The following is a 21,468-nucleotide window of genomic DNA, read 5'->3' as shown; positions in this document are numbered from 1 at the left end:
CATGGGATCATGACCCGCATCGGGCTCTCTGCTCAGTGGGGAGCCTGCTTCCCTCTCTCTCTCTGCCTGCCTCTCTTCCTGCTTGTGATCTGTCTCTCTGTCAAATAAATAAACAAAATCTTTAAAAAAAAACAAAACCATATACTTGGTGTGGTCAGTAGCCATCCATCCCTCCCTCTCTCCCTTTGTCTCTCTCTCATGGTGGTCATATGGAAGGCGCCAGGCTAGCTGTTGCACTTGCGTTCATCGCAGTATAGTTAGGGAAAGTGCAAACTAACAAATTGGTAGGATAGGAAGGGTATGGTGCACACCGGAGGGCTACCATCAGAGTGGCGATGCCCCCCTTAACACAAGCCGGGGAGAAGGAAAGATAGGTGGGGCAAGTGGGCGTGTGTGGATGGGGAGAAGCCAAGCAAATTATGGTTTGTCCTTGGTGCATTGACATTCTTGCCTTTGATTACCATATATCAGTGTGCAAAGATGAGTTCAACTCTAGCTGAATCAAAGAACTAATGGTAACTGGATGTCTGGGAGCAAAATTGACATCAGGCACTGGAAGAACTCATGTGTCAACAGGGCAATTACCTCTCTTGTCTGTGGCGGCTGTATTATCTGTGTTTACAGATGGATTTCTGTGCCGCAGGGGAGGTAAGGGACAGATGGTTCCAGGCTTACATCACACCACTTTAATGTCTCCGGGGGAAAGAGCCTTTTTTTTTTTTTTTTTAAACCCATTGCCTATTTAAAAACGTGTGTGTACATAGCTCCAACTTAGAGACGGCTTCTGATTGGTCTGGCTTGGGTCCTATGTTCCTTCAGGGTCAGTTGCTATAGCCTGGGGGCTGGGGCCTGAGAGCCAGACTGAGGTCACATGTGTTCCTAGTCAGGGTGATGTGGCACCCTGATTTGGCAGGTCCACCGGAAACACACAGTCACCAAGTGAAAGACTGCTGGACAGACAGAAAACAAATGCCCATCACAGTCCCAGTGCCCCAGACTGTTGCTCCATTTAACAAATGGGAGAATGAGAAAGCCTGGAACATTTCAGGAATGTTCTTTCAAAGGGAAGTAGGTGGTTATGCTGCACACGTATGCAGGGGAAGCTCTTCAGAGCCTCTCGGATTTGTTCTCATTAGTGGACTTAAGGGGTCTCAGAAATCGGTTCCAGGAGGAAATTAAACTTCACCTTCCTTTTCTTTCATGAAAACCTGATTTTTCTGGTCAAACGGTCACAAAGCCACACTAGAGTAGCCCAGATAAGTGTTAAAAAGCCTGTTTTCAGTCAGCAGGGACTCTTAATCTCAGGGTCTTGAGTTCAGGCCCCACATTGGGCACAGAGCCTACTCAAAAAAAAGAAGAAAGACTATATTCAGTTGACTTTGATGGGAGTTTTCCCCAGATGAGTGTTCAGGTTTTGAGAGTTAATGTCAAGTAACAGAAACCCTCGTGTTCTCACAAAATGCTCCTAATGGATTCTGCTCCTTTAAATGTGGTTTGCTGGTCCCTTCTTTCTTTCTCCCTCTCTCCCTCCCCCTTTCCTTCTCCTGGCCTGGCCTTGCTACCTGTCCTACCCCACCTGCTCAGAATCCCCAGAGGGTCTCATGCCTTCAGCATAAGTTTGAGCCATTTTTTCCTTAACTTTCTCAGAGACCCCAAAACACTGGATTCTCCTGGGGGAGCCATTGTCCTCATTAGAAGGCAGAGAATGGGGACATTGCAAATAATGACCATGACCTCGCCTCGGCCCACCGTCACCCCGTCCCCTGCCACACAAAGAGCAGGGCTCCATGGCTGTGGTTGTAGAAAAGACCAGAGGCTTTGGAGTCAGCGCTCGGTTTGATCCTGGCATGGCTTCCCGTGGGAACATTGGTGGTGGACTTGGGAAGGGGCCTGGAGACACTCTTGCTGGTGGCGGCACCAACATCAAGTGGTAGCTTCTCGGCCTGGGGTCTTACAGAGCTCCGCTTTTCAGCGCTGTGTGGAAGGTGAAAATCACTTTCCTGACACCCTCATTCGTCAGGATGCTTTTTGTTTTGTTTTCCCTGGCACAACACTCGGGAAATGGGCAGTCACCTCCGGGCAGTTCTGAAAGCAGAGAGTCAGGAGAAGCAGAAGTCAGTCTGGTGTTCTCCAACCCCAACCTCTGCACCTTGGGTTTGGAGTGTTTACGGGTAGTCATTTGTTTAATATGCAAAACGATTTGTTGGGTAAGTAGCAATGCCCATAAAGCTCTGGTATGTATTTGCGTTGCCTCTGACTCTCCCATTGGGAAGCTGGTGACTGACGTGTGATGTCATTGACGAGCCTGTGCTTTTCCTCCTGTTAACAGCTGACGTGTCCCCACGAGGATTTACCACGTGCCACGCACCAGGCTCCGTGCTTCGTAAGCATCATTTCATCTGCAGCTCTCCCTTCGGGGAATGTATTTTCACCTGTGATCTTACATATTGTCCAGCATCACCATCGCTCTGTTTATGAGATGAATAGACCAGGCTCAGAGGGGGACGGGTGTCCCAGACCCTACAGCCAGCAAGTGACTGGGCCAGGATGTGGCCCAAACATCTCGAAGGCAAGGTGTAGGGCTGGCTGGGAGTGGGGACAAGAGGGATGAACAGGAGCTCGTTCCACTCTTAGGGAGCCAGAGTCCAGCCAGAGCCGGGTGCGAGGAAGGGCCTGTGTCTGGTCATTCATTCATGGAATTTGAGCTGTGGACCTGGTTTGGGGGATATCTGATGGCTTAAGACCCAGTCGTTAAAAGGGCTTTCTTTCTGCCGGACTTCTGAAAGCCTTCACATGGTTTTCAAATTTAATACAGTTTTAAACTGTAAGCCCACTTGATTGGAGGAGATAAGTAAACGGATGACAGTCCAGCGTAGTGTGAATCCAGGTGGCTGTGTAATACAAGATGGGCGGCCCGAGGCGCGTATGTGGAATCGGCGAGGAGGTGGTGGCGCTGGAACTGGGTTCAGGGGCACCTCTAGGTGGAAGAGGGCGTAGGGAGTGGCGGTGAGTGGGAGGCATCCCTGCCCGTTTGCCCCAGGGGCTGGAGCAGGCTGTCCCTGCCGCGGGGCTGGGAGCTCAGCGAGGCTCTCATTAGTCAGCCGCGCGGGGAGGAGCCGGGTGACCTTACGCTGGCTGGAGCCTCTGCGGCCATTAAACCTGGTCCCTTGGCGGTGCGCTGCCTCCCAAGTTCGAGAGGTGGGTGGAGCGGCCCTTCCCCGAACTTAAGGAAGGATGAGGTGCTCGGGGTGGCTCTCCAGTAGCCCCCGGAACGCCGCGTGGGAGACGGAGAAGTTGGGGGAGGCGGGCGTAAACAAGTGAGGGGGAAACCTGCCAGCAGCCGCGCCCCCTGGCACCCCGGGCCGCGAGCGCCACCATGGGTAGGCGACCATGATCGTCCTCCCCGGGCTGCGCCGCCGCCTCTCAGGTGTCTGGTGAGCCTCCCCTGACTCTTCAAGGGATTCATAAGTTCACAGTCAAGTTCAGGGACAGGGAGGGGGCCAGTGAGAAACGCCAAGAGTGAGCTGGTGGCCCTGGGAAGGGTCAGAGGAGAACCGCGCACGGTCTCTGCCAGAATCCGCGGTATCCTGGGGTCCTGGGAACGCAGTTCCCTATTAATGACATAATGAATTCCTGCTTCCCCTGCCTCAGGCCTTTACACAGCGGATACACCCAACTCCAGCCTGGAATTGAGGGTCCACAGGACGGAAAAAGATGCGTGCGTCCATGGTAAGTGTGGGGCATTGTGGGCTGCGGGAGGGCTGCGTTTTAGTGGGAATCATTGTCCTGGAGCCTGAGTTGTTACTGGGAGTGAGGGTCCTGGAGGATGTGGGACCACACCTCCCGCAGCCGCGGGCCATCAGGTGTCCCATGTGGGTTAGCCTGTTCCTGGTCCAGATTTCTCAGTACTCCTCTTGAAACAAATGCCAGGGCAGGCAGGACATCGGGGAGGAGGGAGGTAGCAAGGGGCAACTTGCTCCGGGATGGCCCTGTCCTATTCCCCCCCACCTCCCGCCTGTCAGACCAGAACATCTGGACTGGCTCCTGGAGCCAGATGTTTGGTCTGCACCTGCTGCTCCAGACCCTGCCTGGGTCTAACCTTTTCTCCGGGCTTTTCTGGTCTCGGCTGACTCACCCCAGGATCAGCCCTGACAGCAATTTCTCAGCTTTCACTTTTTCTTTTTCTAACCTGTGACCTGGTTCAGAAATCATAAAGGGGCTTAGCAGATGCTTCCCTTCGATCTAGCAGAACCTGCGACAGAGGGATTCAGGGCACCGGCCTCGGATGTAGACCCACCTGGGGTCGTGTTCCCACCCAGCACTTGGCGGGGCACAGGCCTGCGGGGGCCGCACTTCTTGTCTCAAAGCCAGTCGGTTCCCCAGAGTGTATAAGACTCAATACACAGGACGTGCTGGGAAGAGTGCTCCCCACGCAGAGTGAGTGCTCCCCTGTAATTCACTGGTATTACTATTTCAGTCCACAAAAAGATGCTGCCAGGACTGGCAACAGAGTGGACCTGGCGTAGATGATGCCCCTAGTGGTCATTTTAAGCATCCCTCTCCTCCGTCTGACAACACTGTTTTCAATAATAATCATGAAACAGTAAGAGTATCCAGGAAAGAAACAGTGAAAATATTCTTATTTATTGAGGTTTGTATGTGGAATCATGCCAGTGCAAAAGTAAAAAAAAAAAAAAAAGTAAGAAAAAGAAAAATAAGGTAAATGTTATGGAGAAAAATAGGAAAAAGTCATGGATTAGGAGTTTAGGAGTTTTTAATTTGGGGCACCTGGCTGGCTCAGTCAGGAGAGCCCGTGACTCTTGATCCCAAGGTCGTGGGTTTGAGCCCCATGTTGGGTGTGGAGATTGCTTAAAAATAAAATCTTTTAAAGAAGTTTTTAATTGCATGAATGTAGTTTTGAAAGAAAGCTTATAGATTGGTCATGGTCACAAATAATAGCAACAAGACAGTTTCTGTTTTAGAACTTTTACTTCTGGAAATTTGTCTGTGACTTTGTCAGGATTGATCTTTGCATGTCCATGTTCCGTATTCAGCTGAGCTCGATTTGTCATCTGTCTTTGCTCACAGCTGATTGAAGGGCACTTTTTATTAATTTTTTTTTAAGATTTTATTTATTTGACAGACAGAGATCACAAGTAGGCAGAGAGGAAGGCAAAGAGAGAGGAGGAAGCAGGCTCCCCACTGAGCAGAGAGCCCGATGCGGGACTCGATCCCAGGACACTGGGATCATGACCTGAGCTGAAGGCAGAGGCTTTAACCCGCTGAGCCACCCAGGCGCCCACTTTTTATTAATTTTAATTTCAAAAGCTCCTCTCACATGAAATCACAAATATACAACTAGGAAAAGTCTTAAATGTGAGGATAGGTTTGATAGAGATTCCTAAAAATCACATTTTGGAGTAAATTCCAGAAATTACAATACTGCCTATGTCTTTAAAAAAAAATCAATCTAGTGGCTTTTAAATATCTCCACATATGAAATATTTTCACTGAAACATCGTCACCAGAAAATTCATCGTATGTTTTTATCTTATTTGGCAAAATTCTCCCGTTTTCCTTCTTCTGCAAAAGATTAGAGGAAACTGTTGAGTGTTAGTGGGCACTGACATTTATTTAATCCATTGTTTTAGAATGAGTCTAGTTCTCTGTAAAAGGGATCCACTTCTCTTTTAGTTTCTTCTGGCACTGGGAGAGCCAACTCTTCTGTCTTCTGTGTTGAAACACAGGAAAACGCACAAACCGTGCCCAGCGTGAGCTCGAACCACTCTGAGCCACTTGGAACTTACTGTTGGAACAGTAGCTAAATCTGTGTGTCAGCAGACTAAACAACGGAGTGTTCTCTGATCGAACTTCCATGTAGAAGATGAAGTTTTTTTTTGTTTTTTTGTTTTTTTTTTTTAAATTTTATTTTTTTATAAACATATATTTTTATCCCCAGGGGTACAGGTCTGTGAATCGCCAGGTTTACACACTTCACAGCACTCACCATAGCACATACCCTCCCCAATGTCCATAACCCCACCCCCCCTCTCCCAACCCCCCTCCCCCCATCAACCCTCAGTTTGTTTTGTGAGATTAAGAGTCACTTATGGTTTGGAAGATGAAGTTTTTTAAAGAAAAAGAAATAAAAATGTGCTCATTTGAGGCTCATGGATGTAATTAAATCTTAATAGTAACGGCAGCAATTAGAACTTTAAGGAAATAGCTTTGGGGGAGGGGTGAGTAGCATTTTATCACTAAAAGTAAGTCACTAGTATTTTACCATTAATATTCTTTAAAATTGGTACCTGGTACACAGCAGACCAACCTTTGGTATGTTTTTATTGTTGTTTTTTTAAAAGATTTTATTTATTTATTTGAGAGAGAGATCACAAGTAGGCAGAGAGGCAGGAAGAGAGAGGAGGGAGCAGGCTCCCCGCTGAGCAGGGAGCCTGATGCGGGTCTCGATCCCAGGACCCTGAGACTATGACCCAAACTGAAGGCAGAGGCTCAATACACTGAGCCACCCAGGCGCCCCTATTGTTGGTTTTTTAAAAAGATTTTTTAATATTTTTATTTGAGAGAGAAGGAGAGAGAGAAAATGAGCAGGGGGAGGGGCAGAGGGAGAGGGACAAGCAGACTCCCAACTGAGCAGGGAGCCTGATGCAGGGCCTGATCCCAGGACCCTGAGATCATGACTTGAGCTAAAGTCAGCCACTTACCCAACTGAGATGTCCAGGCACCCCAAAGTGCGTTCCTTTTTTTTTTTTTTTTTTTAAGATTTTATTTATTTATTTAACACACAGAGAGAGAAATCACAAGTAGGCAGAGAGGCAGGCAGAGAAAGAGGGGGAAGCAGGCTCTCCGCTGAGCAGAGAGCCCGATGCAGAACTTGATCCCAGGACCCTGAGATCATGACCTGAGCCAAAGGGAGAGGCTTAACCCACTGAGACACCCAGGCACCCCCCCCAAGGTGTGTTCTTATGGTTTTAAAAATTTCCATGGACAACTTATCCCTATTTGCACCCAAGGAATACAGCTCCCACCTTCCTGCTCTTTTGAGTGTGTGGCTGCCTGCCTCTTTGGGCTTGTCGAATGTCATTCGTTGTTAGAGCAGCTGCCCGGACCTCCCTGGGATAGAGAGACTGCTTGTCTACTGTTCAGCCAGTGTTTCTCTGAGCCCTTTATTTTTATTTAAATTCAGTTAATTAACATATTATTGGTTTTAAGGTATATTTATGAGACTCATCAGTCTTATATAATACTCAGTGTTCGTTACAACACGTGCCCTCCTTTATGTCCATTCCCCCACCCTCTCCCCTCCAGCAACCCTCAGTTTGTCTCCTATGATTAAGAGTCTCTTATGGTTGTCTCCCTCTCTGATTCGTCTTATTTTATTTTTCCCTCTCTTCCCCATGATCTTGTTTTGTTTCTTGAATTCCACATATCAGTGAGATCATATGATAATTATTTTTCTCTGGTTGACTTATTTCGCTTAGGATAATACCCTCTAGTTCCATCCTCATTGTTGAAAATGGCAAGATTTCTTTTTTTGATGGCTGCATAATATTCCACTGTATATATGAACCACATCTTCTTCATCCATTCATCTGCTGATCGACATCTGGACTGTTTCCATAGTTTGGCTATTGTGGACATTGGTACTATAAACATTGGGGTGCACATGCCCCTTTGGATCACTACCTTTGTGTCTTTGGGGTAAATACCCAGTAGTGCAATTGCTGGGTCATAGGGTAGCTCTATTTTGAACTTTGAAGAACCTCCATGCTGTTTTCCAGAATGTCTGCACCAGCTTGCATTCCCACCAGTAGTATAGGAGGACTCCCCTTTTCTCTGAGCCTGTTAGTTCAGCCTGTGACACCTCCTGGTCAGGGCCAGTGCTGATCATTTCTCTCCTCTCCGTGTTCCAAAGTTGCTTAGAATGAGCGTGATGTAGAGGCAAAGCTCACCATGTGGCTTTTACTGGAAGTTAGTACCTTCGTGCGAACTCCTTGGTATAGTGGAAAGAATTTGGCCCTTGGATTCAGGAAAACCTACAGTGGAATCTTCCCACTGCTTCTTGGGGAGCACTGAGAACTTGGGCAAGTTACTTCCCATCTCTGAGCTGTTTCCTGACCCATAAAATAGGGTGGCTGTTAAGAATTCCAGATAACTCGTGTGCACGTAGTGCTGATAGCAGCGGTGGCCATCCTGGTTTCCAGAGGAGTTAGGAGACAGTCCTGATTCATGCATAGCTCCGGCCTCAGGCCTGGAGGCCAAGAGCCTGGAGGCCAAGAGCCTAGAGGGCCCTGGAAGTTTTGCCTCCTTTTTCTAGGATCCTCATAGGGGCTGGACCTGGTACTCACTAGAGCTGCCCCTGTTCCTCTCTGGCAAGGGAAGAGGTGATATGTCAGCCCAGCCCCTCCTCTACCTTCTCTCTAGGGCTGAGGCTGGAGAGTGTGGGTGGTTAGACCTCCCTCCCGCACATGCTTCCTGCACCCACCCACCCAGGGGCGCAGGGTCTCTACCCTCTCCCAGGTACTTGGTCTTACAGCTTTTGCCCCATGATCTCAGTTATTCCTCACACAAACTGCTGGATGGGTCTGTATGGCTCCATTGTACCAGAGAAGCCCAGAGAGGCTCAGTGATTCCTAAAGGTCACACAGCAGTAGAGCAGAGAGGGGCTGAATCTTGGGTGGACATGGGCTCTGCTTCTGAAAACACAGACTTGGATAGTCAGTATTGATGCCCAGCCCCTCCCAGGTTTCCTTTTTTCCTTGAACCTTGGTACCAAACTCCCAGCACTTTGCTGGAAAATCCCCTCTCAGCACCCACGTTGGACTTTGGTCTTTCTTGTAATTTTCTAGGAGTTTCCCCAGAGCATCAGGAATGAAGGGGCTGAGATCAGAATTTCTGCACTTGCCACAGCATGTGGTTTTAAAGAACAAGGAGAACCTGCTCTCAGGCTGGTTTCACAACCTCCACGCATCTCCAGCTGGTCCTGGAACAGAACTTTCCAAATCAAACATAATGAAAACACACCCAGTGACAGTGGCAGCAAAAACTGCCGTTTACCGACGTCTTCCCATGTATTTGTGGTGTTTGCTCAGTGTTTTGTATGTATTACCTCGTTTGATCCTCAGGACAACCCCGTGAGTTCTTCTCACTTTACAGCTGGGGAAACTGAGGCTGCGAGAAGTTGGGTAACTTGTCCAAGGCTGTCCAGTTAGGAAGTAGCAGAGCCTAAATTTGAACCCAGACTGTCTGACTCTGGAGCCCCAAGGCTGTAGTCAGTTTTCAGTATTTCTGAAAACGAAATCCATCTGGATTTAGACATGCTCATGAGTCATGCTCAGTAGCCTACTTTCTGTATTTTTGGGTACATCTGAAATATTTCATTAAAAAAAAAAATCGCAAAGCTCTGACCAATGAGACTAAATGGGACCGGAAGTGTGTGAATCGGAGCACATTCTTTAAAACATTAAATTAACTAATTAAATTAAATTAATGTTTTAAAGACATTCTTTTAAAAAAAGTATCTATTTTATTTATTTACTTTTTAAGTAGGCTCCACACCCAACATGGGGCTTGAACTCACAACCTCCGAGTCACACACTCCCCTGACTGAGCCAGTCAGGTGCCCCAAGAAGCACATTTATTTTTGTTTTGTTTCACTGCTTGGGTTGAAAATTCTTCTGCACGTGCTGTCGCTGTGCTCTCTGGTCCCACCCGGGGCCCACAGCTGAGGGTCTCACACTGGATCAGAGCCGCAGGGGTGAATGCTGGTGACTCTGCAGGGGTGAATGTGGGTGACTCTGCAGGGGCTGTGGACCAAGTAGTCTGCTGGAGGGCTTGGCTGTGTCCTTTCTCCTGTGAGGGAAGAGGCTGGGGCTTCAGCCACCCCTTTGCCACTTTCAGACTGACGGAGGGTAAGTGACCTGCTCTCCTTCAGCCTCAGTTTCCCCATGTGCAAAATGAGGTGTGTCTGCTCATCTCAGCCTGACGTTCAGGGTCACAGCTCTCTCCCCTCAGATACCCTCTCCTCAAGTTCTCACTCTGGGCTGCACTGTAGAACCACCTGGAAACTTTAAAAAAATGCCCCCCCTGGGCAGCTGGCAGTCCCCTCAGAGATGTGCTTCTGCTTCAGGCTGCCCGCACCCTTGCTTCCCTGTCTCCATCATCCCCCTTAAGGCCACTCCCTCTCCACCACCTTCTCGGATTGCAGGAGGATGTGAGGGGGTGAGTGTAGGATTCCGGTCGGAATTCCGTCTATACCACTTGTGGACCCTCTCACCTGCTTCAGGACTGAGATTCAGAAATCTCAGGGGCCGCCTTTTCTAGCATCATCTGCAGCTCCTCTCCCCATCCTCCCTTACGCCTGTTCAGCCCGACTTTGGCCTCCAACTCTGAGAGGAGCCGCGTTCATGCAGGCCAACAGTGGCCCTCACGCTGGAGCACACTCCTGACCTCCAGAGGCCCGTTTTCAGCTGCCTCCCTGGCTTCTCCACTTGGCTACCTGGTGGGCGATTCACCCCAGCACCCCAAGCAGAGGCACCCACTTCTCCAGAGCCTGCTCATCCTGCCTCCCACTTGTTCTGGCCTGATCACCTTGGGGTGGTCTTGACCCCACTTTCCTTCATGCCCCACCTCATTCCGTCAGCAAACCCTGTAGGTTTGACCTTCATAGAAATCCAGAACCCGTTACTTGTCATCCCCACTGCCCGCCTCATCTGAGCCATCAACACCACTTCCACACCTCTCTCCTCCTTTGTCCCCTCCACTGCAGCCACACTGGCCTCCGGGCTGCTCCTCAAACACCTGGGGCCATTGCTCAGGCGGCTCCCTCTGCCTGAATGTTCCAGATATCTGCAGGGCCCACTGTCTGCCTTCCCAGACCCCTCATTTAATACTGCTCCCACCCCCTCCCCTCCAGCTCCTTTAACACTGCCCTACCTTTTCTTTCTTTTTTATTTGGTATCTCTTCTAATATTCTAGATGATTTACATATTTACTAAGGCTTAAAAGAAATGGAAACATTTCTGTCTCTCTCCCAGGTACTGAACAAAAGCTCATGGAGGTAGGGATTTTTATTTCGTTCATAGACATAGTGCAGGTGCCAGGTTGGTGCCTGGAATCTAGCTCTGTGAGCATCTGTTGAGTGAATGAGCAAATAAATGGTTTTTTTGACCTTCGCATGCAGAGGTGGGCATCCTTGGCCGCTTATGGCACTGCCCTAAGGCAGACGAGAATATTTGTTAAAAAGGCATGGTGAGGGGCGCCTGGGTGGCTCAGTGGGTTAAGCCTCTGCCTTCAGCTCGGGTCATGGTCTCAGGGTCCTGGGATCGAGCCCCACATCGGGCTTCCTGCTCAGTGGGGAGCCTGCTTCCTCCTTTCTCTGCCTGCCTCTCTGCCTACTTGTGATCTCTGTCTGTCAAATAAATAAAATAAAATCTTAAAAAAAAAAAAGGCACGGTGATCCTGGAAGCATGCCAGCACCCCCCTCTGCAGCAAATTGTGTGTAGACTCGAGTCCGAGAACCACAGTTAGGGATAAAGGCTGCAGGCTCAGAGTCAGGAACCTGGTGGGTTCGAGAGCAGAGTTAGAGCACGTCACACAGTGTTATTGCCCTTGTCATTGTCCTGGATCCCCTCAGCGCTTAACCTCTACTTTTCGCAAAAAACGATCATTTGAGTTTAAAAGAAGAGTTTAAAGATACTCAAGAGACGGAATGAGCAGGTGGGCGTATTTGGAATAAAGCAACTACAGTAACACAAGTGTAGCAAGTAGGTGGTGGGGTACACAGATGTTCACCAAACAGCCCTTTCGGTTTTGAACGCTTGAGACTTGAAATTTTATGTTTGAAAATTTTTCATAATAAAATGTCAGGAAGCGTGCTATGAACTTAACAATGCTCATTGCAGGAGAGCTGGAAAATACAGAAAGAGAGAAGGAAGCAAAATAATTCCAGTAACCGCCCCTAGCCCCACATCCAGAAGAATTCCCTGTGAAGATGTTGGTGTGTATCTTTCTAGTCTTTCTGTGGTGTGTATTTATTTTATTACATAGTGGTCATCGTATAGCTTACCCCAAACTGAACACTCTGATGTTTGTCAGGGTTTTTTTTTTTTTTTTTTTTTTTTTTTTTTTTTTTTTTGGTGTGTGTGTGTGTGTGCTTCTAAAATGAATATATATGTATTTAAGCATTTTGGAAAACTAGAAAAGAATTAAAAATACCCCAGATATCACTGACTGCCAATAAGCAGTTTACATTTTGGTGTATTTCCACAGCTTTTCTTTATGTGTTTTCTTTTTTAAAAAAAGTTTTAAAAATATGCTGTTTTGTATAAAGATTTTCATTAAGCATTATGTCATGGGCATTTATTGTCATTAAGTATTTTTCTAAAATAGAACTTTAAAACATATAGTGTCCTAGTATATAAATTTGGCAAGAATTATAATATATATATATTTTAAGATTTTGAAGATTTTATTTATTTGACAGAGAGATGGCGAGAGAGGGAACACAAGCCAGGGGACAGGGAGAGGGAGAGGGAGAAGCAGGCTTCCCACTGAGCAGGGAAACTGATGCGGGGCTCAATCCCAGGACCCTGGGACCATGACCTGAGCCGAAAGCAGATGCTTAATGACTGAGCCACCCAGGCACCTCTAAATATGGCAAGAATTAAATAATTTTTTTACATAGGATTTTTAGGTATCTGATGTTTCGCCATTGGATGTCACTTTCTGATGGACAGCTTTTGTGGGCATTTCAGATTATTTCCTTAAGATTTGGTCTCTAAATAGAAATTGAGTCAAAGAGTATGAATATTTTTAAGGTTAGTGTTACAAATTGCCAAATTGGGGCGCCTGGGTGGCTCAGTGGGTTAATCCTCTGCCTTCAACTCAGGTCATGATCTCAGGGTCCTGGGATCGAGCCCTGCGTCGGGCTTTCTGCTCAGCAGGGAGTCCTGCTTCCCTTCCTCTCTCTCTGCCTGCCTCTCTGCTTACTTGTGGTCTCTGTCTGTCAAATAAATAAATAAAATCTTTAAAAAAATTTTAAAAAAAAGATGTTGGCTACTATTGTAGTCACTAACTATTATAAAAAAAAAATTGCCAAATTGCCCTTCAGAAGAGTTGTACTGATTTTTATTCCCATCAGCAATGGATGACAGTGTGTGTTTACTTGTATCTTTTCTTATTTTTAATATTAGTATTTTAATTTCCCCCAAACCAGTTTTTAATTTGCATTTATTTGATTACAAGTGAGGTAGAATATGTTTAGTTAAATTAGTGGTAATATGTATTTCTCCTTTTAAAGTTATTTAACATGCCCTTTGTCCCCTTTTTAATTTTGGAATTTAAATCATTTTTATTGATTCATAAAAACTCTTCATATATTAAAGATATTAAATTTTCTGTCATTTTCTTCCAGCTTATCTTGGTAGTTTGTGGGTTTTTCTTGTTGTTGTTGTTTTTCAATGCAGAGAATGTATTGGTCTGGCTGATTTGGCTATTGGTAGCAAGCTGTCCACTTAAGCTAGGTCAAGTAAAGGAGTCTTAGTTTCAGGACACATGTGGAGGATCAGAGGATGAGACCTACTTGCCTTCTCTAGGTCCAGCCAGCTGATGTGGGAGGCAGTGGTCACAGGATATGAAATATGGCAGCTGCCTAGGCAATGGGGACTACGGGCAATCATTTTCCCTTAAAAGGGAGCATGAACATAAGAGGCAGTGATAGAAATTTCTAATAATAAGACCTTTAACATTTTTTAAATCGTAAAACCTTTTACTCTTTTCCTTTGTGCCTTTTTCTTTGGCTTTTATCCTTCGAGTGTCTTTATTCTAAGACCTGATACAAATGCATCTATATTATTTTAAAATCTGTTTATAGTTTTATATCCTACATTTAAATGTTACTGATTTTTAGGAATCATTTACATGGTCATATTTATAGGTTCCAGGTGGGAGATGCTTTCAAGAGGTTTTGGTGACAGATAATATTCACCTTTTCCAATTAAAACACCTCAAGCATCAGGCAGCTGGGTGGGTTAGTCAGTAAAGCAACTGGCTCTTGATTTTGGCTCAGGTCATGATCATGGGGTCCTGAGATGGAGTCCTGTACCAGCCTCTGTGCTCAGCGAGGAGTCTGCTTGAAATTCTTCTCTCTCTCTCACTGTCCCTCTCCCCCACCCCCATTCTCTCTCTTACTCTCACTCTAAAATAAATAGATCCTTAAAAATATTTTAAAAAAATAAAGAAGAGAGATTCGGGCGCCTGGGTGGCTCAGTGGGTTGGGGCCTCTACCTTTAGCTCTGGTCATGATCTCGGGGTCCTGGGATTGAGCCCTGCATCGGTCTCTCTGCTTAGTGGGGAGCCTGCTTCCCTTCCCCTCTCTCTGCCTGCCTCTCTGCCTACTTGTGATCTCTCTCTCTGTCAAATAAATAAATAAAATCTTTTTTAAAAAATAAGGAAGAGAGAAAACTTCAGGCTCATCCCCCTGAGGAACTTTTTTTCTCCATCTAAAAATCTTAAAAAGTTTTTATTATAAAAGTGACTCATATTGGTTAAGAAAGAAAAGAAATAATATAACTTGTCAAAGTCTGAATCCCAAACCCCCACTGTATAAAATATACAACATTTTAGTGTATTTTCTTCAGATCATGCTTAATGTGTAGTACACTTTGCTTATAAATGTATAAAAAAAGTATTTTGTTTTAATTTTTAAAAATGTATTCTAAGCAAAAATGGGATATTAATGTTTTTCAATGTGCTTTTCTCAACCAGTTCCACGTCAGCTCACATAAATCCATCTTGTTTTCTCTAGTGGCGGTATGTACATATGGATATATGAATGCAGGATCATTTATTTAATTGGTCCTATTAATGATTATTTAGGTTGTTTTTCCGATAATTTCGGAGGCCAGAAATTGGTCCTCAGTTTGCTTGCTAAGGAAAACGGTTGTTAATGCAGTTCTTTGTAATCCTGCTTTTGTGGGAAGGATAAAGACCTTTTGTTCTGAAATCCCGTGGGCACAGAGTCTCAGCTTTGCCCTTGTTAGAGCCTGCGTTGCGTAGTGGAGCCCTGGTTACTGTGCGGGCTGGGGGTCCCCTGAGCCCTGGGCTGGAGAGGGAGCTCTCTTCCTGGGGCCTCCTGCTAGCCCCCTTCTTCCTAGGAAGAACCACCTGGCAGCGAATCCCCTCGAGACTGTGGAATGAGTGCGGGAGGCATCACAGTCCATTCTCTTATAGCAGGAGCTGGCAAGCTTTCTCTGTGAAGGGCCAGAAGGTGTAAGATTTTAGGTCACACGGTCTCCATTGCCACTCCTCAGCCCATCTGCTGTAGAGAGAAAGCAGCCCAGGACGAGATGTAAATGAATGGGGTGTGGCCGTGTGCCAATAAAGCTTTGCTCAAGCTCAAGTCTGAATGTCCTGTAATTGCACGTGTCACAGAACATCCTTCTTTTGACTTTCCCCCAACCATTTTCAAAATGTAAAAACCGTTCTGAGCTTGCATACAAAAATAAGCAGAGGCAACCAATTTGACACCTGGGCTGCTGTTCTCATACTGTCTAATTTTATAACCTGGTTCCTGGAGTTCTTCGCTTTGACTCAATGGAGTTGTTTCTCTAGCTGGATTTTATGATAGAGGGTGACGACATTCATTGTCTCAGTGCATGGCACCCTGTCCTCACTGGTCCCTACGTGACCCCTGTCTTGTGGGTTTTTGGCTTAGGTTTCTTTGGTTTCCTGATATTATCATGCCTTCCTCCGTCTTCCCAGCGGCCAGCATCCTGATGTGTTTAGTGTGCGTTCTTTAGTCCATATGCTTCTGTTCTTGTTCTTGTTGGTTTTTTATTTTTTATTTATTTTTATTTTATTTTTTTAAAGATTTTATTTATTTATTTGACAGAGAGATCACAAGTAGACGGAGAGGCAGGCAGAGAGAAAGAGAGAGAGAGAAGCAGAGAGCAGAGAGCAGATAGCCCGATGCGGGTCTCAATCTCAGGACCCTGAGATCATGACCTGAGCCGAAGGCAGTGGCTTAACCCACTGAGCCACCCAGGCAACCCTCTTGTTGGTTTTTTAGAATGATGTTTTCAGGTGTGCTTCTTCTAAGATGTGTATCATTGGTTTGCGTGTGTGTATCTTTAATTGATACAAGTGGGGTTGCATTGCAGAGCTCATTCTCATGTTTCCACTTAGCTCTGTGTCTAAAAGCTTATCCCTGTTGCCATGTGAACATGGAGTCCTTGAACTAGTTAGAAACTAGCGGGCAGGGCTCCACAGATCAGTCCACCACCTTTCACTTTATTTTTTAAAGATTTTATTTATTCCCTTGAGAGAGACAGAGAGCCTGAGTAGTGGGGAGAAGCAGAAGGAGAGGCAGAGACAGGCTCCCTGCTGAGCTGGAAGCCCCACGTGGGGCTTGATCCCAGGACCTGGAGATCGTGACCTGAGCTGAAGGCAGGTACTTAGCCATCTGAGTTATCCAGTCACTCTCTTTCACTTCATTTTTATTTTTATCTTTTTAAAAATATTTTATTTATTTATTTGACACACAGAGAGAGAGAGAGCACAAGGAGGGGGAGCGGCAGGCAGAGGGAGAAGCAGGCTCCCTGCCGAGCAAGGAGCCCAATGCCAGGCTCGATCCCAGGACCGTGGGATCATGACCCGAGCCGAAGGCAGATGCTCCACGGCTGAGCCACACAGGCGCCCCATCACTTTGTTTTAAAAAAGTGTCCTTGAGTGGTATTATGTTTTGACCTTGTGCATATTTGGAAATAGGTACCTTTGCCCTTGAAAGGGGCAGGGAATTTGATTGTGTATTTTAAAAATCAACACTTTTTTCCTTTCAAACTACAGACAGCTATTAAAATTTAAAAAGTTTTAGGGGTCCCTGGGTGGCTCAGTTGGTTAAGCAGCTGCCTTTGGTTCAGGTCATGGTCCCAGGGTCCTGGGATCGAGCCCCACATTGGGCTCCCTGCTCAGTGGGGAGCCTGCTTCTCCCTCTCCCCCTGCTTGTGCTCGCTCTCTCTCTCTCTCTCTCTCTCTCTCTCAAATACCTTTAAAGATTTTATTTATTTATTTGAGAGTGAGAGAGAGCATGAACAGTGCGGGGAGGGACAGCGGGAGAGGGAGAAGCAGACTCCCTGTGGAGGAGGGAGCCTGACTGGGGTCTCTGTCCCAGGACTTGGAGATCATGACCCGACTGAAGGCAGCCGCTTAGCTGACTGAGCCACCCAGGTACCCCAAAATTAAAAAAAAAAATACATTAAAAAATTTTTGTGTTGAAAAAAACCTGAAGCCTAATTTATTCCTTTTAGTGTTCATTTCTTTTTTTAAAAATAATTTTTTAAAAAAGTTTATATTTGTTTTTTTTCAATCCCTACCCCAGCATGGGACTAGAACTCACAACTCTGAAATCAAGAGTCGCTCACTCCACCCACTGAGCCAGCCAGGCCACCCCGTTAGTGTTTGTTTCTATGAGTTTTCATCAAAACATACAACTGTGTAACTGTTACCACCGTCAGACACGGAACAGTTGGGGAAGCTCAGGTTCCCCCCCCCCCAGTTTCCTCCTGCCCCTTTGTCGTCTGCTCCCCACCTCACTCCCAGCACCTGGCAATCACCGATCACTTTCTGTCCTATAATGATACCTTTTCTGGAATGGGACATAAATGGGATATGATGTTGTCTTGCTTTTGGGATGTGGCTTCTTCTACTCATCACCATGTTTGCTGCCCCATTATCTTGGGGTGTTTATGGTGAATTTCTTTGTAGATATTTTTGTCATTGTAATAAAAAAATTTTTTTTCAGGCGTCTTTCAACATGTAGGCCACCTTTCTCTGGTATTTGTCCAGAGCACAGTGAGTTCCTCAGGTCTGTGTACCACTGACTGCTCATTCCTTGACATTGTATTACTGATGTTCACACTGTCTCCTGTTTGTTTTTATTAAAGATTTTATTTATTTATTTGAGAGAGAGACATTGAGGGAGAACATGAGGGGCAAGAAGGTCAGAGGGAGAAAGAGACTCCCCGTGGAGCCGGGATCCCGATGTGGGACTCCATCCCAGGACTCTGGGATTGTGACTTGAGCTGAAGGCAGTTGCTTAACCAACTGAGCCACCCAGGCGCCCACACTGTCTCCTGTTGAATCCGTGGCCTTCCCCAGGGCAGGATTCCTGCCTTGTCTTTATGTCCTTGCTTATTCATGGAGGAACCCTCCTCCCCCACCAGTTAAATTCCCTTTGGGGGATTTCTGAAGGCTCCCTAATTCTTACCAACAATATTTTTTCCTTTTATTCTGGAAAGCAAGTGGGATCCATAAATTGCGACCATTGTCTATTATTCCGAAATAGGTTCTCTGTAAGGTTTGGGTGCCTTCTTTTTGGTAGACTAATTACAATCACTGCATAAGAGAACCTTATTTATACATATCATTTCTGTGAAAGGATGTTTTTCCTGCCACATGTAACACAGATGTTCAGTTTTAATGTTTATATAAATGGAAATGGGCTGCTATTGACCTTGCTTCATAGGCCTCGTGGAGTTTCTGATTGGCTCTTCCCACTTCCTTTGTTTCTATCCCAAGGCAGGCCATGCAGGGGTGAGTCCTCCCCGGGGCATCCTTGACGGACTCTCTGAGTCAGGTCCATGGAGCTTGGCGGTGGGATGTAGGCAAATCCCTACGGGTCTGGCCACGAGGAGCAAGCAGGTCAGACCCACTCCTGAAGACTTGGCTAGAGGACAGAGGGGATCCTTCTCTAGGTCTTCTAAAGGGATAGTTGCCTCGCTCATTAAAGAGATTTAAGATTGGCTTGGACCAGAGAAGCTTGTCACCCCTGATTCTGGTCCAAATCGAATGCCCCGCACCCCTAGCACTTGGTAGTGTCTGTTGTTGGCGCCTTAATAATGCTGAATGGAAGTGATCTTGAACCTCTGGAGGTTTTCTCCAGCTCTGCTCCGTACTCCCCGATCCCCAGCAGGGCAGGGCTCCTAGCTGCTGCTCCCCACCTTCCCCAGCACACAACACTCATCCCTACACACACTGCTTGGGAAGTAATAAGAGATACAGTTTTGGTCTTTTCCCCCAATTCCCCGCACTGGGCTTCTACAAGCCTTGTAATTTCCGGAGTGATAAGAGATGAGAGTCTTCTGTTACTCATCATAAACCCTCTTCATCCCCACTTGAGTTTATGCTAATGAGGTGATGAGGAACACACCTATTAGAGGGCTGGAAATTTCAGCCCTACCTCCCGGGCTGGGAGGAGAGAGGCTGGACGGTGAGTTAATCACCTGTGTAACACAGCCCCGGTAAAAACTGAAGGGGTTGGGGAGTTTCTGGGTTGGTGAACACACAGAGGTGCTGGGAGACTGGCCCCTGGAGAGGGCGTGGCAGGTGTGCCCCTCCCCCGCCTCTCCGCCACTCCGCCATCTGGCTGTTCCTGAGTTGTATTCTTTATAACAAGCTGGTAATCTAGTTAAGTAAACTGTTTTCCTGAGTTCTGTGAGCCATTCTAGCAGAGGAGGAGGTTATGGAAGCCCCTGATTTACAGGTAGTAAGTCAGAAGCGCAGGGGACAATCTGGACGTGTGGCTGGCAGCTGAGTTTGGGGGGGCAGTCTGGTGGGACTGAGCCCTTCACCCCTGGGGTCTGCGTTAGGTCCGGACAGTTAGCATCAGAATTGAGATAAACTGTAGGATATCCAGTCCGTTTCCACCGAGGACTAGATTGCGTGGTGTGGAGAAACCACGGATCTGGTGTTGGAAGCGTTGGTGTGAGTCTAGTGCACAGGAGGAAGGAATGTCCTTTACTCATATACTCACATTCACACGCACAAACTCAGCCACTTCATCATCGGGTGAGCAGCTAGGAGGACACTATGGCCAGAGACAGGCCAATTCTTGGTCAGGCCCTAGGCCAGCTGGGGAACGTTAGGGAGACACCCTCCCAATCTGATGGCCTCTGGCAAGGGACCCCAGCTCTGCCACTTGGTTCCAAGGTCTCACTCGCACCACCTCTAATAGCCTTGTTCTTGGTTTTGCAGCCAGAGCCCAAGGTTGGAGACCTGATTGAGATCTTCCGCCCTTTCTACAGACACTGGGCCATCTACGTTGGCGATGGATATGTGGTCCACCTGGCCCCGCCAAGTAAGGGCACTGAGGGCCTCCACCATGCTGGGCTGGGAGGAGTGGGAGATGGGGCAGCTGTGGGTAACAGGGAACTCCACCTCTCTCATTGGTCCCCAACTGGTGGTTGGTTCCTGAGTGCTGCAAGAAGGAAGGTTGGTATGGGACAATAGTTTTCAAACTCTGCTCCTTGGAATCCTAGGGGTCCCCTACAGGGGCTGAGATGGGCTTCCAAGGGGATGGCTCTGGTTTTGATGGTTTTAAATACTGTGGGTTTTAATTAAACTTATTCACCTCTTCGGTGTAAAACTCCGTGAGAGAGCATGGGCTTTTGAGATGTAGGCTTGGTGAGGAATCTAGTTTCTACTCTCCAGTCTTGGTTTCCTTATCTATAAACTGAAGCTAAGAGTGCTTCACTAGGAGAATCATTGTGAGAATTCCCCCACCCCTTTTCTTAAACTTTTTTTTTCTTTTAAAGATTTTTTATTTATTTACTTGACAGACAGAGATCACAAGTAGGCAGAGAGAGAGGGGGAAGCAGGCTCCCTATTGAGCAGAGGGCCTGATGCGGGGCTCGATCCCAGGACCCTGAGATCATGACCTGAGCCGAAGGCAGAGGCTCAACCCACTGAGCCACCCAGGCGCACCCCCCTTTTCTTAAACTTTTAACTTAAACTGAGGTATAACATAAATACAGTAAAGTGTGAAAATATAGTGAAGTGTATAGTCAATGAATTAAAAAAATAAATCCTCCATCCTTGTGACAGTGACCCAGATTAAGATCTATAACATTTCCACTACCCTACGAGGCTCCCACATGGCTCTGCAGCCACCCTCCTCTTCCCGACAGACAACCGCTCTGAGAGCTTCTCTGGCTGTGAACTAGTTTTGTCTGTTCTACACCTTCATGTGGGAGGAGCCGCAAAGCCTGGGCTTTTTTTGTGTCTGGCTTCCTCCCTTGCCCCTGAGAGTCCTCGGTCTGTGAGCTGTAGGAGGACTTCTCTTGCATTCTGTATGTTTTCTGTTATATGAAAATATCGCAGCCTGTTATACATGCTTCTGCTGAAGGACACTGGCTGGTTCCCGTGTTTGGCTGCTGTGAACATGGTAGCTGTGACATTCTTTTTTTTTTTTTTTTTAAGATTTTATCTATTTATTTGACAGAAAGAGGGATCACAAGTAGGCAGAGAAGCAGGCAGAGAGAGAGGGGGAAGCAGGCTTTCCGCCGAGCAGAGAGCCGGATATGGGGTTCGATCCCAGGACCCTGGGATCATGACCTGAGCCGAAGGCAGAGGCTTTAACCCACTGAGCCACCCAGGCGCCCCTAGCTGTGACAT

The 21,468-nt window shown here is 46.8% G+C and overlaps 1 protein-coding gene across 5 annotated transcripts in view; it reads left to right on the top strand.

The window, feature by feature from the left end:
• Positions 1-3,044: 3,044 nt before the first annotated feature.
• The window catches only part of LOC125078193 (phospholipase A and acyltransferase 3), a 29,069-nt gene continuing 10,645 nt past the window's right edge, over positions 3,045-21,468 (top strand). Inside the window, exons 1-3 of one of the 5 annotated variants that reach the window (XM_047690376.1) lie at positions 3,045-3,198; positions 3,652-3,729; positions 20,050-20,152. In XM_047690376.1, coding sequence (XP_047546332.1) covers positions 3,715-3,729; positions 20,050-20,152 — 118 coding nt within the window. In that variant the 5' untranslated portion in view covers positions 3,045-3,198; positions 3,652-3,714. Of the gene's footprint in view, positions 3,199-3,250; positions 3,465-3,651; positions 3,730-11,921; positions 12,017-20,049; positions 20,153-21,468 lie in introns of those variants that run through there. The other 4 variants (XM_047690378.1, XM_047690379.1, XM_047690380.1 and 1 more) reach the window with 4 other exon arrangements.

Source organism: Lutra lutra, chromosome 10 (genome assembly GCF_902655055.1).
Source record: "Lutra lutra chromosome 10, mLutLut1.2, whole genome shotgun sequence".
In the NCBI taxonomy this organism is placed as follows: Eukaryota; Metazoa; Chordata; class Mammalia; order Carnivora; family Mustelidae; genus Lutra; species Lutra lutra.
The sequence above is the reverse complement of the archived record's forward strand: the minus strand, read 5'-3'. Positions and strand labels throughout refer to the sequence as shown.